This window comes from Scyliorhinus torazame, chromosome 18 (genome assembly GCF_047496885.1).
Source record: "Scyliorhinus torazame isolate Kashiwa2021f chromosome 18, sScyTor2.1, whole genome shotgun sequence".
Taxonomy (NCBI): Eukaryota; Metazoa; Chordata; class Chondrichthyes; order Carcharhiniformes; family Scyliorhinidae; genus Scyliorhinus; species Scyliorhinus torazame.
The window spans coordinates 7,607,473-7,622,080 of record NC_092724.1 but is presented as its reverse complement, the minus strand read 5'-3'; the positions used below and the strand labels follow the sequence as shown (position 1 = coordinate 7,622,080).

The window sequence follows — 14,608 nt, the reverse complement described above, 5'->3', positions numbered from 1 at the left end:
CAGTCGCAATTGACAGCTTGGCTATTACTGCCAGCGCTGGATATACACCAGAGCGATGCCTGTTCAAATAGCCAGAATTATGATGCCTTTGATTTTACAAAAACATACTTGCAAGATCTCCTCAAGACTTTTAAAAAGAGAAAATTTGAAAGATCCCGCTACGTTACTGAAATGCTGCCAGCAGCGATTCTGTGGGTAGCCCCTCCCCCTCTCAAAGAACAATACAGCACAGGAACAGGCCCATCAGCCCTCCAAACCTGCGCCGATCACATGCCTGTCATATGAGAGTACCTTTAAGAAATGGGTGTTTATCAGTGATGTCAGAGTGTGGGTGGAGCTGGGCTTATTACTTTTGTTTTGGGCTGTTTGCTGCAGGGTGTGTTTTAGATTTGTTTTCAGTGTTGGAGCTGAAGCCAGACAAAGCAGATGTACTGCTGTTCTCTCTGCCAATGATCAAGACTATCTCTTGATCATTTGGTGAATTCAGAATTATAAATGTTTTCAGTAGTGAATTTAACCTGATGTTCTTCTGTTAAAGGTTTGGTTTAGAAGTCGTATGGATGTTAAAAGGAGTTTAAAGGATTACTTAGTGTAGTCTTTGGGGGTTGTATTTGAATTAATGGTTGCAAAGATGTTCACTATGTTTTAAAAAGGTTAACTTGAGTTCATAGAATAAACATTGTTTTGCTTTAAAAAATACTTTTCCATTTCTGCTGTACCACACCTGTCGAGTGGGCCGTGTGCTTCCCATACCACAATCTATTAAAAGTTGTGGGTCAGGTGAACTCCATGATACACTTTGGGGTTCTCTAAACCCTGGCCCATAACAGGTCCTAGCTAGACCAATCGCCTATATCCTTCTATACACCGTCTGTTCATGTGTCTATCCAAATAAGCCTTAAAGTTCGCTAACCTATCTGCCTCAACCACCTCACCTTGCCGTGCATTCCAGGCCACCACCACCCTCTGTGTAAAAAAACTTCCCCCGCACATCTCCACTGAACCTGCTCCCCCTCACCTTGTGCCCCTTGTAATGGTCATTTCCGCCCTGGGAAAAAGCCTCCAACTGTTCACCCTATCTATACCCCTAATAATTTTATAAACTTTTATCAGGTCGCCCCTCTGCCTTTGTCTCTCCAGGGAGAACAATACCCATTTTATTCAATCTCTCCTCATAGCTCGTGTCAGAAGGTTGTGGATGCTCGTGTCAGAAGGTCGTGGATTCAAGGTCTGCTCCAGAATCTCAGGCACATAATCTACCCCAGACTGACACCACAGTTCAGTACCAAGAGAGTGCTGCACTATTGGAGGTTCTGCCTTTCCAGTGAGGTGCAGCACCAAGGCCCTGTCTATCCCTTTAGGCGGACACAGAGGATCCCGTGGCACTACTTCCAGGAAGTACAGGGGCATTTTGCTCTGGCGACCTGGCCGATAATTATCCCTCAGGGAACATCACAAACAGATTGTCTGATCAGTATCACATGGCTCTTTGTGGAGAAGTGATAGAAATGTCGGTCTTTGTTACTTATATAACCAAGCCAATATAGAAATGACAGTGATTAAAATGGCAAATGTTTCTGTTGTTCCTGGGATCTGTCGCCAGAAATTTGACCTCTGTCAATGCCATAATTCAGTCAGGTGTGTCAGTAAATTTCCGGTATGATGCAAAACAAACAAACACACCGTTGCACTTTTGGCTTGGTGACAGGTTCTGGATTGTTCATTTGCATACACAGAAAAGAGAAGTCATAAATGCCAGCCCATGGACTTGTTCTTTTGAAAGCTGGCCTACACAGAGGCAGGCATGAGTTCACCAAGTAAATGCAAGATGGCGGCACAAAATGGCAGCCGTGTGTACCGTCCCCAAGATGCACTGCAGCATCTCACCAAGGCTCCTTAGGCAGCACCTTCCAAACCCACGACCACTACCGTCTAGAAGGGCGAGGGCAGCAGATACCTGGGAAGACCACCACCTAGGAGGTTCCCCTCCAAGACACTCACCATCCTGACGTGGAAATGTATTGTCGTTCCTTCACTGTCGCTGGGGAAAAAAATCCTGAAATTCCCACCTCAACAGCACTGTGGGTGTACTACACCACAGGGACTGCAGCGGTTCAAGAAGGAAGCTCATCACCACCTACTCAAGGGCAACTAGTGATGGGCAATAAATACTGGCCGAGACAAAAGCACCCACATCAGTAACTTAATAAAATAAAAATGAATTTAAAACAAGAGGGAACCTTACTGAAATATAGGGGGGGGGGGGGGGGTCCGCAACCCCCGCAGCATGTTTCTCGGTGGCAGGATCATCTGGTCTTGCTACTATAAATCGGGATTTCCCATCAAATCCAGTCCCCAGCAGCAGGGAAATCCATGGCGGGGGTTCACTATCAGCGGGGCAGGAATGTCCCACTGGTGAGAACGGCCAGAAAGTGCCCCCCCCAGAGTGTTCTCAGGGGGCTTGACAGGTTAGCTGCTGAGAGGTTGTTTCCCCTTGTGGGAGAATCTAGGTTCAGAGAGCTTAATATCAGGAGTAAGGGGTCGCCTAGTTAGCACAGAGATGAGGAGGAATTTCTTCTCTGAGGGTACGGAGTCTGTGGAATTCTTTCCCACAGAGAGCTGTAGGGGCTGGGTCGTTAAGTATGTTCAAGGCTGAGACAGACAGATTTTTAATCAGTCAGGGAATCGAGGGTTATGGGGATAAAGTAGGAAAGTGGAGTCGAGGGTTAGCAAATCAGATCAGCCATGATCTCATCGAACGAAGGAGCAGGCTCGATGGGCCGAATGGCTGAATTCTGCCCCTACGTCTTCTGGTCTATGATCATTTACCGGAGTGCTGTTAACGCGACATGTCTGAGCACCGACAGGCTACCATGTTTCCATATATTCCTTTTTGAAGTGTTCTATACTATTGTACACCTCTGGTTGCAAACCACAGATTTGTAGACAAGAAACCCACCATGTAGAAAATCAAGTTCTTTCTTAAAAGCTGCATCAGTCTAATCGGAGCAATTTGACTGTAGAATATTGTACACCACCCAAACTAAGAACAAAAACCGCAGTGACACACTCGCAGGTATGATTCAGTGGCCAATCATCCACTCGCCCCAAAAACACACATTTATATTGGGGATGGCACGGTGTCACAGTGGTCAGCACTGCTGCCTCACAGCTCCAGGGACCCGGGTTCAATTCCGCCCTCGGGTGACTGCCTGTGTAGAGTTTGCACAACCTCCCCGTACCTGCGTGGGTTTCCTCCGGGTGCTCCGGTTTCCTCCCACAGCCCAAAGGTGCGCAGGTTAGGTGGATTGGCCACGCTAACTTGCCCCTTAGCGTCCAAAGGGTTAGGTGGGGTTACTGAGTTACGGGATAGGGTGGAGATGTGGGCCTAGGTAGCGTGCTCTTTCAGAGAGTCGGTGCAGGCTTGGTGGGCCGAATGGCCTCCTTATGCACTGTAGGAATTCTATGAAGAAAATAAATGTGCAAGAAATCTAAATCAGCTCAGTCAGTGGCAAATACATCCTTCACTTTATTTAGCAAATCACGGCTAAAGTTTCACCAATTCCTTCCTGCTCAAAACTGCACAATTATCCGTTCCTGTTTGAATCATATTTCAAGTTGCTGAAGTACCAGTTTGCCTCACAAGCCCAGACTTCTCACAGGATGCAGGTACACCGTCATTCTGCTTATTACAGCAGGAATACAGCATTACTAAACAGCAGAATGATCAAGAGGGCGTGAGTGATAACATGAAGAATTCACACCATGTGCGTCAAACTGCCCATGCGTCTCATTGAGAGAGACACCTTTGCCGCACTGATTTACAATTGGGAATCTACGAAGTTAGGCTTCCATTCAAAGAAACAAAATAATTAAGGCTGTTAAAACAACCCAACCTCTTCCAAGTGTTATGCAAATAGTGTCATGAAATAAAGATGTTTTATAATCACTTCGCACGAGGGGCAGCATTCACATTTTAATGCATAGAAATCTTTTCTCTTACAAAGGAAATACTGGCCACCTATAAAGGTTATGTTTAAAAGGTAATTTGTGGCTATATAGAAAGCAGGGCTTGAATTTAAACCCTTCCACCCGTTTTCTTTTGCAGATGGGAGAGGCAGTTAAATCGCAGTCTGTCTGTTATTACCCACTTCTTTCTTGCCCGGAGCTGGTCAATTGCAGGTGGGGAGGACGCCGAATTCCAGCAGGCCGAGTCCTCTTTAAATATACAGGACAGGCTCCGCCTCCAACCTGACCCTGCCATTCTGACCCCAGACCTAATAAGCACAGTGATGGCCTCTTCCCTGCCAGGGGCAAATCCAACAGCAGCAGTAGCCAGGAGTAGAAGCTTTCCGGCAAAGCAAGCTTAAAAACGGTTCAAGTTTCCTTGTGAGCCAATAGGCCGCAGGAATGTACCTCCAGGAATTCCTCAAAGAAACTTTGTGGCTCCCCTGCCCCAAGGCTTCCTTCCCTCGACTGCGATTTCCTCCTTGGAGGACTCGCCTTGTGCCTGCGGAACGTACCCTTGGGTCACCAGCAGGAACCTCCTGCCACCTGATTTGAATGGGTGAAGAGTGTGACGATATGCATAATGTAAGTTTGTACATAACGTTATGCACGACCTCCGACCACTAGGTGGCATTGTAACTCCATCACATCACCGCGTGATCTGGGGAGTTGGGAGTTGGTTGTCCCGGGAGATAGATATATTTGCAGTAGTTCCACAACAGTTGTTTTGTGTTAGTTGTTTGTTAGTTAATTTATCCTAGTTATCTTACCATGGAGTTTGTACTTTAATAAATTATTTTAGACGACATGTTCTGTAGTTCATCGTTCACTTCGGCCAGTCTACAGAACATGACAGAGTGGCTGCCCGGCCAACCTGCCGGCTGCTTCAGTCTGGGAGTCAGCACGCCAAGGACTACTGAGCAGGCGGCTGTTAAAGTAAGTGCCACATGGGCGGCATGTGGCGCAGTGGATAGCACTGGGACTGCGGCGCTGTGGACCCGGGTTCGAATCCCGGCCCTGGGTCACTGTCCCTGTGGAGTTTGCACATTCTCCCCGTGTCTGAGTGGGTTTCACCCCCACAACCCAAAGATGTGCAGGGTAGGTGGGTTGGCCACGCTAAATTGCCCCTTAATAATTGGAAAAAAAATATATAATTGGGGACTCTTAAATTTTTTTTTTTTTTTTAAAGTGCCACAGTTAAAATAGAGTGCGACATTTAAAAAAAAACAAAGCAAACTTTGTGTTTGTTTCTTTTTAAATTCAGCAATAATCCATATTCTCATGTCATTTGTTAAGCCTTTACTCCCCTTTGGCAAGTTCACTTTTGGAGTGGGGGAGAATTCACTATTCGCTGTACAGAGAAAGGGTTCTCGAGGAGGATCCCCAGGTCTCGCTCTCATTTGCCTCGGTATTGGTTAGAGATGCAGCACTTCAGCTCTGCTCACAGGTATACACCGAGAAATATCTTGCATTGGCACCCAATTCATAAAGAGCAGCTTCTATTTCTTCCCTCAGCTCCCAACCCCACTTGAAGAATAAATATTAATGCACAGAAAGGTAAGCAGAAACCACGTTCAGCTGTAAAGTTACAGCCTGGGCAAGTGTATTAAAGGGTGTACAACCATGAATGTCAAAACAGGACTACTGCCATACAGCCTCTTTGATTGGTTCCGCCATTTAATTGGATCGTGGCTAATCTGTTTCTTAACCCACAGTGGTTAGCACTGCTGCCACACAGCGCCAGAGACCCGGGTTCAATTCCCAGCTTGGGTCACTGTCTGTGTGGAGTATGCACGTTCTCCCAGTGTCTGCGTGGGTTTCCTCCGGGTGCTCCGGTTTCCTCCCCCATGTCCTGAAAGACGTGCCGTTAGGTGAATTGAACATTCTGAATTCTCTCAGTGTACCCGAACAGGCGCCGGAGTGTGGCGACTAGGGGCTTTTCACAGTAACCTCATTGCAGTGTTAATGTAAGCCTACTTGTGACACTAATAAAGATTATTAACTCCTTATATATTATTCAGCATGTATTAAATGTATTTAATCTTATTCATGGGGTCAGGGTTAGTGAACAAGCCCTATTTCAATCTGGCGGCTCACTGAACTGAAGGAGGCCCATTCATGCAGCTCACTCACTAGCCCAGGTTGCCCATCACTGGCCTAGAGGCTAAACAGACTGGGAATCTAAAAATCTTGAACCCTGAAGGCAAACAGGAACTCTCTTTAACATTTCAATACAATCGCAGGCTCCTCACCCTTGCTGATCGATCTGCACATGTGTCCTAATAAAGTTACCGCCACTCTCCTCTAACAACAAACACTAACTTTGTTAAAAGTTATGTGCCAGTAAACCTAACCCTTCTGCCAGGCTGCTGTTAAAATTAAAATAAATCACAAATTGAAATCAGTCAAACTTGCTGCAAGAGTGGAACACGGAATGTCAGGGGAGACGGCGGAATGCCAACCAGGATTACATTTCTCGCTGATGTGCTGACTCATCCAGGGGAACAGTTCCACGGGCACTGATCTTCTTTCCGTACCTCATCTAATTGGCCTCACTTTGCATAGACCTAGACAGTGAATGTCAGCACGGTAAAGAGGTATGGGAGGCGAGAATAAGGAGTTGATTTTTTTCCTCTCCGTAAGCAGGGTGATGTGGCCAATTCCAACACCCAAAGTAGTGCCCTAGTTAGAATCAGCTAGCTGAGCACAGCTGGAAATGGAGACCGAGAACCATCAACATCTTAGGCATGGCTCTGCGCCAGTCAGGGCAGCTAATCTGCCAATATGAAACATATAGGTGCCTACACAGAAAATATTACTGTCATTAAGCAGAGGGGAAGGAAATCAACTTTTGACAAAACGGAGAGAAAAATAAGATCGGCATTTGTATATGTATATTTTTTACAATCACTGGACATCCCACAGATTCCGTAGAATCCCTACAGTGCAGGAGGCAGCCATTCAGCCCATCGAGTCTCCGACCCTCCAAAAGAGCACCCTGCCCAGGCCCACTACCCACCTTAGCCCCATAACCCCACCAAACCTGCACATCTTTGGACACTAAGGGGCAAATTTTAGCATGGCCCAACCCACCTAACCCGCACAGCTTTGGGCTCCCAAAGAGCTCCACAGCCAATGGAGCACATTTGAAGGGTCGACACTGTTGAGATATAGGAAACCATTACACACTCCAATCCTCCTGCCAAAATCCGAGAACAGAAATATAAGCTTGACGGTGTGTTATTTGTTCAATGGTCTGGTACAGCCCATGCTGACAATAACCATGTCTTGCTGAATTATATTAAAGGGGCATTGTCACCATTTTAAAGTTGCTTGGCCCAGCTTCTTGGTTGCATCGACCCACAGTGAAAATGTTTCATTGTGGCGAGTTACTTTGGCTTAAAAACAAACTCCAGTCAATTACTGTTCCTTGCTCAAAAAAAAGTTAAAGCACACTTCAAAAGTAAACAAAGGTTGAAAGCAGCCTTTAATTCTCAATACAGCAGCACTGTAGCACAGTGGTTAGCACTGTTGCTTCACAGCTCCAGAGTCCCAGGTTCGGTTCCCGGCTTGGGTCACTGTCTGTGTGGAGTTTGCACGTTCTCCCCGTGTCTGCGTGGGTTTCCTCCCACAGTCCAAAGATGTGCAGGTTAGGTGGATTGGCCATGATAATTGCCCTTTGCGTCTAAAAAGGTTGGGTGGGGTTACTGGGTTACAGGGATAGGGTGGAGACACGGGCTTAACTGGGGTGCTCTTTCCAAAGACCGGTGAGACTCGATGGGCCTAATGGACTCCTTCTGCACTGTAAATTCTATGAATGCATACAACTCCCCCATGAATTTGTCTTCAGAGAAATTATGGTAGCACCTCATGTCCAAGGACGTGTACATACAACTAGTCTTTCTTCCACTTCTTGCATTCTCTGCCCGACGGCAGGTCTGACCTACAGCCCCACTATCTCCACCACAAGGTAGAGCAAGTAGGCAGGTCCGGAACCCACCCCAGCCAGGATGGGGATCGAACCTCGTGCTGTTGGCAGTAACTTGATCCATACCAACCATCCAGCCAACTGGGCCAACCAGCCCCCGCAAAGATAGGATCATAAACACTTAGGAAGGATAAAATGGGAAATGGGAACTCTGAAGTAACAGAGTTGAATGTCACTAGTCTGATTGAGAAAGTAAAGGGTTGCAGCAAAGACATTAATCTTTTCTCATCTTCCAGGATGCTCTTATTCCGCAACTTTAGCATTAGTTGTGAAGCAATTTCAAGTATGAAGAGATGTTAAGCTTTCGGTGTGACCCAGGAATCAAATTTGAGTTTGAAGGGTAGACTGGGGTTGTTTCCCTGGGAGGGGGGGGGGCGGGGGTGGGCGGAAGTAGAGTGCTCTTTCAGAGGCCCGGTGTAGACTCGATGGGCCGAATGGTCTCCTGCACGGGTGCGATTCTATGATACAGCAGTCAAAATATTATTAAAGCATCAGATGCTGACCGACTTGCTGTTCACTTTCACCATTTTCAATTTTGAATCTTTTCAGAGACATGTGTTATTCCAAAATGATTTCTGTATCAACTCAATTTGTGTCAAATATTTCTCGGTTATGAAGTGCTGCTCTGAGCCACAACCTCATATCCAGAAATTTCCACAACCTCTCTAACACTGAAGGAAATAGAAGCAGACGGGCCATAATGAGCAGTTGCTAAGTTGATCTGTATCCACTTCATTGAAGAGTGTGATTTGGAAAGTTGCCACGAAAATGTGGGGTTTAATCTTCCCCTTTGGTAAAACCTCCCGGTGCGGTTTCATGAGAATTAGACCACAATTGGCTGCGAACACAAATTAGCACCATGAGTCTGACCTCCTGCTACAAACTATTCGACCACATGAGCATGAGGCATGGCTCCTCTGAAACATTGTGAATGTCAAAGGAAGGAGTAGTCATTTGAAATTTCTCATTTTCAAATGCCTCCTTGCTCCTTTCTAGCCCTAATCCCCTCCAATCCCACAACGCTCCGAAATATCCCTGCTCCTCCAATTCTGGCCTCGTGCATTCCCCAAATAGGATTGTAACAACGTGACCGGGACACACGGGACGGGGTTAACTGCTTTCCTCATGTGGCTCGAGGAGTATGAACTCCCCTGCTAACTACGGGGCAACTAACCATGTTTTTTTAAAATTCCAATTAAGGGCAATTTAGTGTGGCCAATCCACCTCACCTGCACATCTTTAGGTTGTGGGGGTGTGACCCATGGAAACACGGGAAGAATGTGCAAACTCCACATGGACAGTGATCTGGGGCTCGGATCGAACCTGGGACCTCTCCGCCGTGAGACAGCAGTGCTAACCACTGCGCCACCGTGCCGCCCTATAACCATGTTGTATAAGGTCAGGAACTGACCAATACAGCAAGAGGACCCGGTGAGGTACAACAGGGCCCCATGTTAATGGTTGTTCTTATAAATAAAGGTCTTATTTTGTGTATTCGTTGGACTCCGCTTGCCATTATTAAAATGATAGCCGCATCAGACTTTCAGCATTCGGCTCTGATTATTCAGCTTCAGAGTTCTCATTTTATCCTGTCTAAGGGTTTATGATCCTATCAGTTATTTTTGACCCTGTAATAATAATAATAATAATTTCTATTGACACAAATAGGCTTACATTAACACTGCAATGAAGTTACTGTGAAAAGCCCCTAGTCGCCACATTCCGGCGCCTGTTTGGGTACACGGAGGGAGAATTCAGAATGTCCAAATCACCTAACGGCACGTCTTTCGGGACTTGTGGGAGGAAACCGGAGCACCTCGGGGGAAACCCACGCAGACACGGGGAGAACGTGCAGACTCCGCACAGACAGTGACCCGAGCCAGGAATCGAACCTGGGATCTTGGCACTGTGAAGCAGCAGTGCTAACCACTGTGCTACCGTGCCACCCTAAAAGACTAGTTGGATGGTGTTCTGGTACAGTGGATAGCGCCTCGCCTCGCAGAGCCAGGTGCTCCAACTCACTGCGCTGCCTTCTGTTACCCAGGTCCTAAACTCTGGATTCCTTCCCTCCATTTTGTTTCCTCATTGTCCTCCATTAAGACACTTCTTGTAGCCTCTCTCTCTGACCAAGCCTTTGGTCCTCTGACCTGGTAAGTCCTCATGTGGCTTGGTGGCATGCTCTCAGTTTCGAATGCTCCCATGAAGGACCCTGGGATGTTAAGTGGGAAATTAATGCTTCTAGACAGAGGTAATTAATTCACATGACCATAGATTAACCCCCATGAGGTGTTTACCGTGAATTCTCAAGAAAGAAGGCATCGGCTTTAAGCATTAATAGGTATTCTAGTTGTGCTATGCAAGATACTTCACATGGGGGACTACAAATCTCTTTCCACTTCTAACAAACCCATGTATCACCCAATAATCTCATGGTCAGCTAGCTGAGACTTCACTCCTGCTAGCATCCACCCACCCCCAGACCTCCATCCCAATTCCTATTGCACCAGAAATTCAGTGTTTCCATTGCTAGTCTTTGCAAGTGAAATTACACATGTGGCCATTTTGACCTGTGGCCCTGCATCAACTAATTGAGTCAGAGAGTCTCTTGCAGACAAATTCCTTTTGAACGATCCAACGTCAGGGATACATCTGGGAGGATACTGGAGAATGAAGGCAGTCTCTTGAAGCAGGTGGACGATTGACCCACATCCCAAGTTTTATGCCAGGTGCATCAATATTGGTCATGACAGATTGCTGTATTTCCAGGGAGCCGGATAGCCAGAGGCCCTCCAAAATAACATCCAGCACGACTTGCTGAAAGATATAGCTTCACCACAAATGTGCCATTAACCTTGATCAAGTCTTGATCTCCCCCGCCCCCCCCCCCCCCCCCCCCCCCCCCCCCACCCCGCACCTTCCTGCGCACAAACCTAAATTTTCTTCACTCCCGTGCATGAACTTCCCAATTTGAGGGCCGTTTTGACCTCATCAGGAGTTGGACTAGATTGCCACCCCGAGGTTTATTCAGACATTGTATGAATGCCAAGATCATGAGACTCATCCCTAACTCTCTGGGCACAGAGCTAGATTTTCATTAAAATCTATATTCAAAGGGTAGAAAATATGGTGCGTGGTGCAAATCCTGGATTAATATCATTGGCTGGGCAATGAAGATGCAAATGCAATCCTGTTCCCAATAGCATTACGTCAATATTATTTAAAACATGTTTAAATAGTTGTGGCCATTATTCAGTATTATTACTGGCTGATCTTCTGCAGCTTCAGGCAAAAATCCAAATTGCTACAAAGGAAAAACAGACCAAGTTAAAAACAGGCAGAAGTCAGGAGCATGGTAGAACACACAGCCTGGGTGGGAGTACTTGGGTGCAGCTGCAACGGCACTCAAGAAGCTCAGAACCATTCTCAGCAAAGTAGTCCGCTCGCACGGCAGTCCATTCACTCTGATTGCAGCCTACACTGCTATAAGTGTACTGCAACCACTCAACAAGGCTGGCTCCTTCAACAGTGTCTCCCAAACTCGCAATCTCTACCATGTAGAAGGATTAAGATTACGGGTGCATGGGATCACCACCACTGCAACTTTCACCCAAAGTCACTGACTATCCCGACGTTCCATTCCTGAATCATTCTTGGATCAAAGTCCCAGTGCTCCCTATTTAATTGTATCGAGGGAGTGCCTTCACCCATGCTGCAATTCACAATGATAGTTCACCACCAACTTGAGAAGAGCAATGAAAGCTGGTTATGTCGTAAAGATCTATATTTCAAGAATGAATGTGGAAAATGGCTCTTACTAGGGAGGAATATCTTTTTGCTTCTGTTCAAGGGTGACTTTAGTCAATTAAGAGGCAGAATGGAATAAGGATTCTCTCTAGGATACTTATGAATTTTGAGCTATAATAAAAATGGAAAATGGAAGAACGTCTGACAGCATAGAATCATAGAGGTCTAAAGCACAGAAAAGGCCCTTCGGCCCATCGTCTGTGCCAGTCAAAAACCAACTAACTTTCTATGCCCTTAGTCTTGTACGCCTTGGCATCGCAAGTGCACATCTGAATACTTCTTAAATTTTATGAGGGTCTCTGCCTCCACCACCCTTTCAGGCAGCGAGTTCCAGGCTCCCACCACCCTCTGGATGAAAAGGTTTTGTCACGTCCCCTCTAAAACTCCTGGCCCTTACCTTAAATCTATGCCCCCTGGTCACTGACCCCTCCACTAAGGGGAAAAGTTTCTTCCTGTCTACTCTATACATGCCCCTCATAATTTTATACATTTCAATCATGCCCCCCTCAGTTTCCTCTGCTCCCAGGAAAACAACCCCAGTCTATCCGATCTCTCTTCATTGCTAAAACTCTCCAGCATTGTGCAGAAAGAAAATGAAGGCAAAGTTTTGAGTCTGTATGTCCTTTATTTAAAATTTAGATTTAAATTTTTTTTTTCCAATTAAGGGGCAATTTAGCGTGTCCAATCCACCCAACCCGCACACACGAGGAGAACGTGCAAACTTCACAGGGGCAGTGACCCAGAGTCGGGATTGAACCTGGGACCTCAGCGCGTGAGGCAGCAATGCTAACCACTGTGCTGCCCTCGAGTCTGTATGTCTAATTCAGCTCTGAAGTAGTCACGCGGACTCGAAATATTAACTCGGTCTCTCTCTCCCCAGATGCTGCCAGACCTGCTGAGTATTCCCAGTATTATATCAATGAAACAAATGCCAAGTCTATGGGCGGCAAGCACATTTGTATAGCACCCATCACATCCTGGGACCACCTCAAAGTGCTTGGCAACCAATGAAATATTTTAACAAATACATCAATACTTATTAAAAGCCATTAAAATAATTTACAGCAAACAACTACCCCGGAGCACTCCTCAACCACCCAAATGTTTTCAACTGGTCAACAGCTGAAAATAAGAAACTACAGTTGGGGGGGGGGCTTTGAGGAGGACCCCAGGCCGACTTGCAAAACAGGTAGAGGGAGGGGTTTATTATATCCTTCCTGTGACTGTGTCATTAATTTACACATGTGGAGGCGCTCTGCCTCTACTGTACAGAATCAGAAATACTTTAAATTGATCACTTTCGGTGTCTCCCTCTCGGTGATTTTAATCGAATTTAACATTGAAAATGGGATTGGGGTGGGGTGGGGGGTGACCGTACAGGGTGACAAATATCCCATACTTTCCACAGACAAGGCAGCTTCAGAAGTTATCAGCAAACACCTCTGCAAAAAAAGTTGCAACGCGTCAGAAAACAAAACAAGGACCATTAAAAGCAGTGAATGAAGAGGGACACTTACCCACAATCACACACAGCACATCCAGTAGCACCAGAATATTCCTTCTTTCGAACATCTTGCCAAGGGGCTGGGGGGGGGGGAGGTAAAAGAGAGAAAAGAAAATCACGTTTACATTTCTTCTCGGCTTTTCTGATACTATTTTGATACAGACAGTAAAGGAGAATTGGCTGCCAATTTGATACAGTTTGATACAGACTCAAGAGTGCTAGCAACTTGTTAAAGCGAAGATCATCAACAACAACAAGACACACGGGGGAGGAGGGGGGAGGTTATTAAAAAAGAAAGGCAGCAACCTGAATTTCGGGTTCTTCCGGAATATTAGTACCTGTCTCACTCTGCAATCCCACGCCGGGCGAGTTTGGACTTTTTTCCTGCTTTGCTCGGCGTTTGGTCAGTTGCCGGGGAAAGGGGGCTGAAATTCACACATTGTGGGGCGGGACAGGAGCCACTCTGGCTCGCTTTTGTTCTCTCTAACCTCACCCCACCGAGAGAGAGAGAAAAGTTACTGAATTGATTAATGGATCTTCAGCTCCTCTTGTTCCAACCCGAGATGTGTGTGTGCTGGGGAGGGAGAGACACATGCAGACGTGGGAAGTTGGCAGCAATACAGGTCTCCTCCCCGGCAGAGACGCAATTCAGTGCACAGAGGTGACACCACTGGTCAAACTACACAGACCCTTCCTCGCCTTTCCCTGAAGCTGATAACAAGGAAGCCCAATGCGAGTCTGTCCCGACTGCACACGTTGATGTTGCACTCTGATAGGTTGAGCGCAACCTTCCATACAGTTCAAAGTCCAATGGTGCGGCTTTTAATTTTTTTTTTGGAAATGATTCACCCCTGGTTGCAGGGCGTGTTTGCTGCCTGCACGTCACTTGCATATCTGCAGAGTATTAATGATATTTACTCTCTCTCCCTTCCCCAATACTACTTTTCCACGCGCACACAATACAATCTCCACTTATTTGACCCCTCCTACAAGTCCTCTCACTATCTTTGCAGTGCCCAATCCTCAGTCTGCAGCGCAGAGTAATAATAATCTTTATTAGTGTCACAAGTAGGCTTACATTAACATGCAATGAAGTTACTGTGAAATGCCCCTAGCCGCCACATTCCGGCGCCTGTTCTTGATAATAAATAATCTTTATTATTGTCACAGGTAGGCTTACGTTAACACTGCAGTGAAGTTACTGTGAAAATCCCCTCGTCGCCACATTCCGGCGCCTGTTCGGGGACACGGAAGGAGAATTCAGAACGTCCAATTCACCTAACAAGCACGTCTTTCAGGAGAAT

General features: G+C 46.4%; 1 protein-coding gene across 2 annotated transcripts in view; it reads right to left on the bottom strand.

Moving 5' to 3' along the window:
* The window catches only part of LOC140394920 (phospholipid phosphatase 2-like), a 116,774-nt gene extending 102,718 nt beyond the window's left edge, over positions 1-14,056 (bottom strand). Inside the window, exons 1-2 of one of the 2 annotated variants that reach the window (XM_072482111.1) lie at positions 13,611-14,056; positions 13,318-13,384 (exon numbers count right to left, since the gene is read on the bottom strand). In XM_072482111.1, the coding sequence (XP_072338212.1) occupies positions 13,318-13,372 (55 nt within the window). In that variant the 5' untranslated portion in view covers positions 13,373-13,384; positions 13,611-14,056. The remainder of the gene's footprint in view (positions 1-13,317; positions 13,385-13,610) is intronic. The other variant, XM_072482110.1, reaches the window with a different exon arrangement.
* Positions 14,057-14,608: the final 552 nt, after the last annotated feature.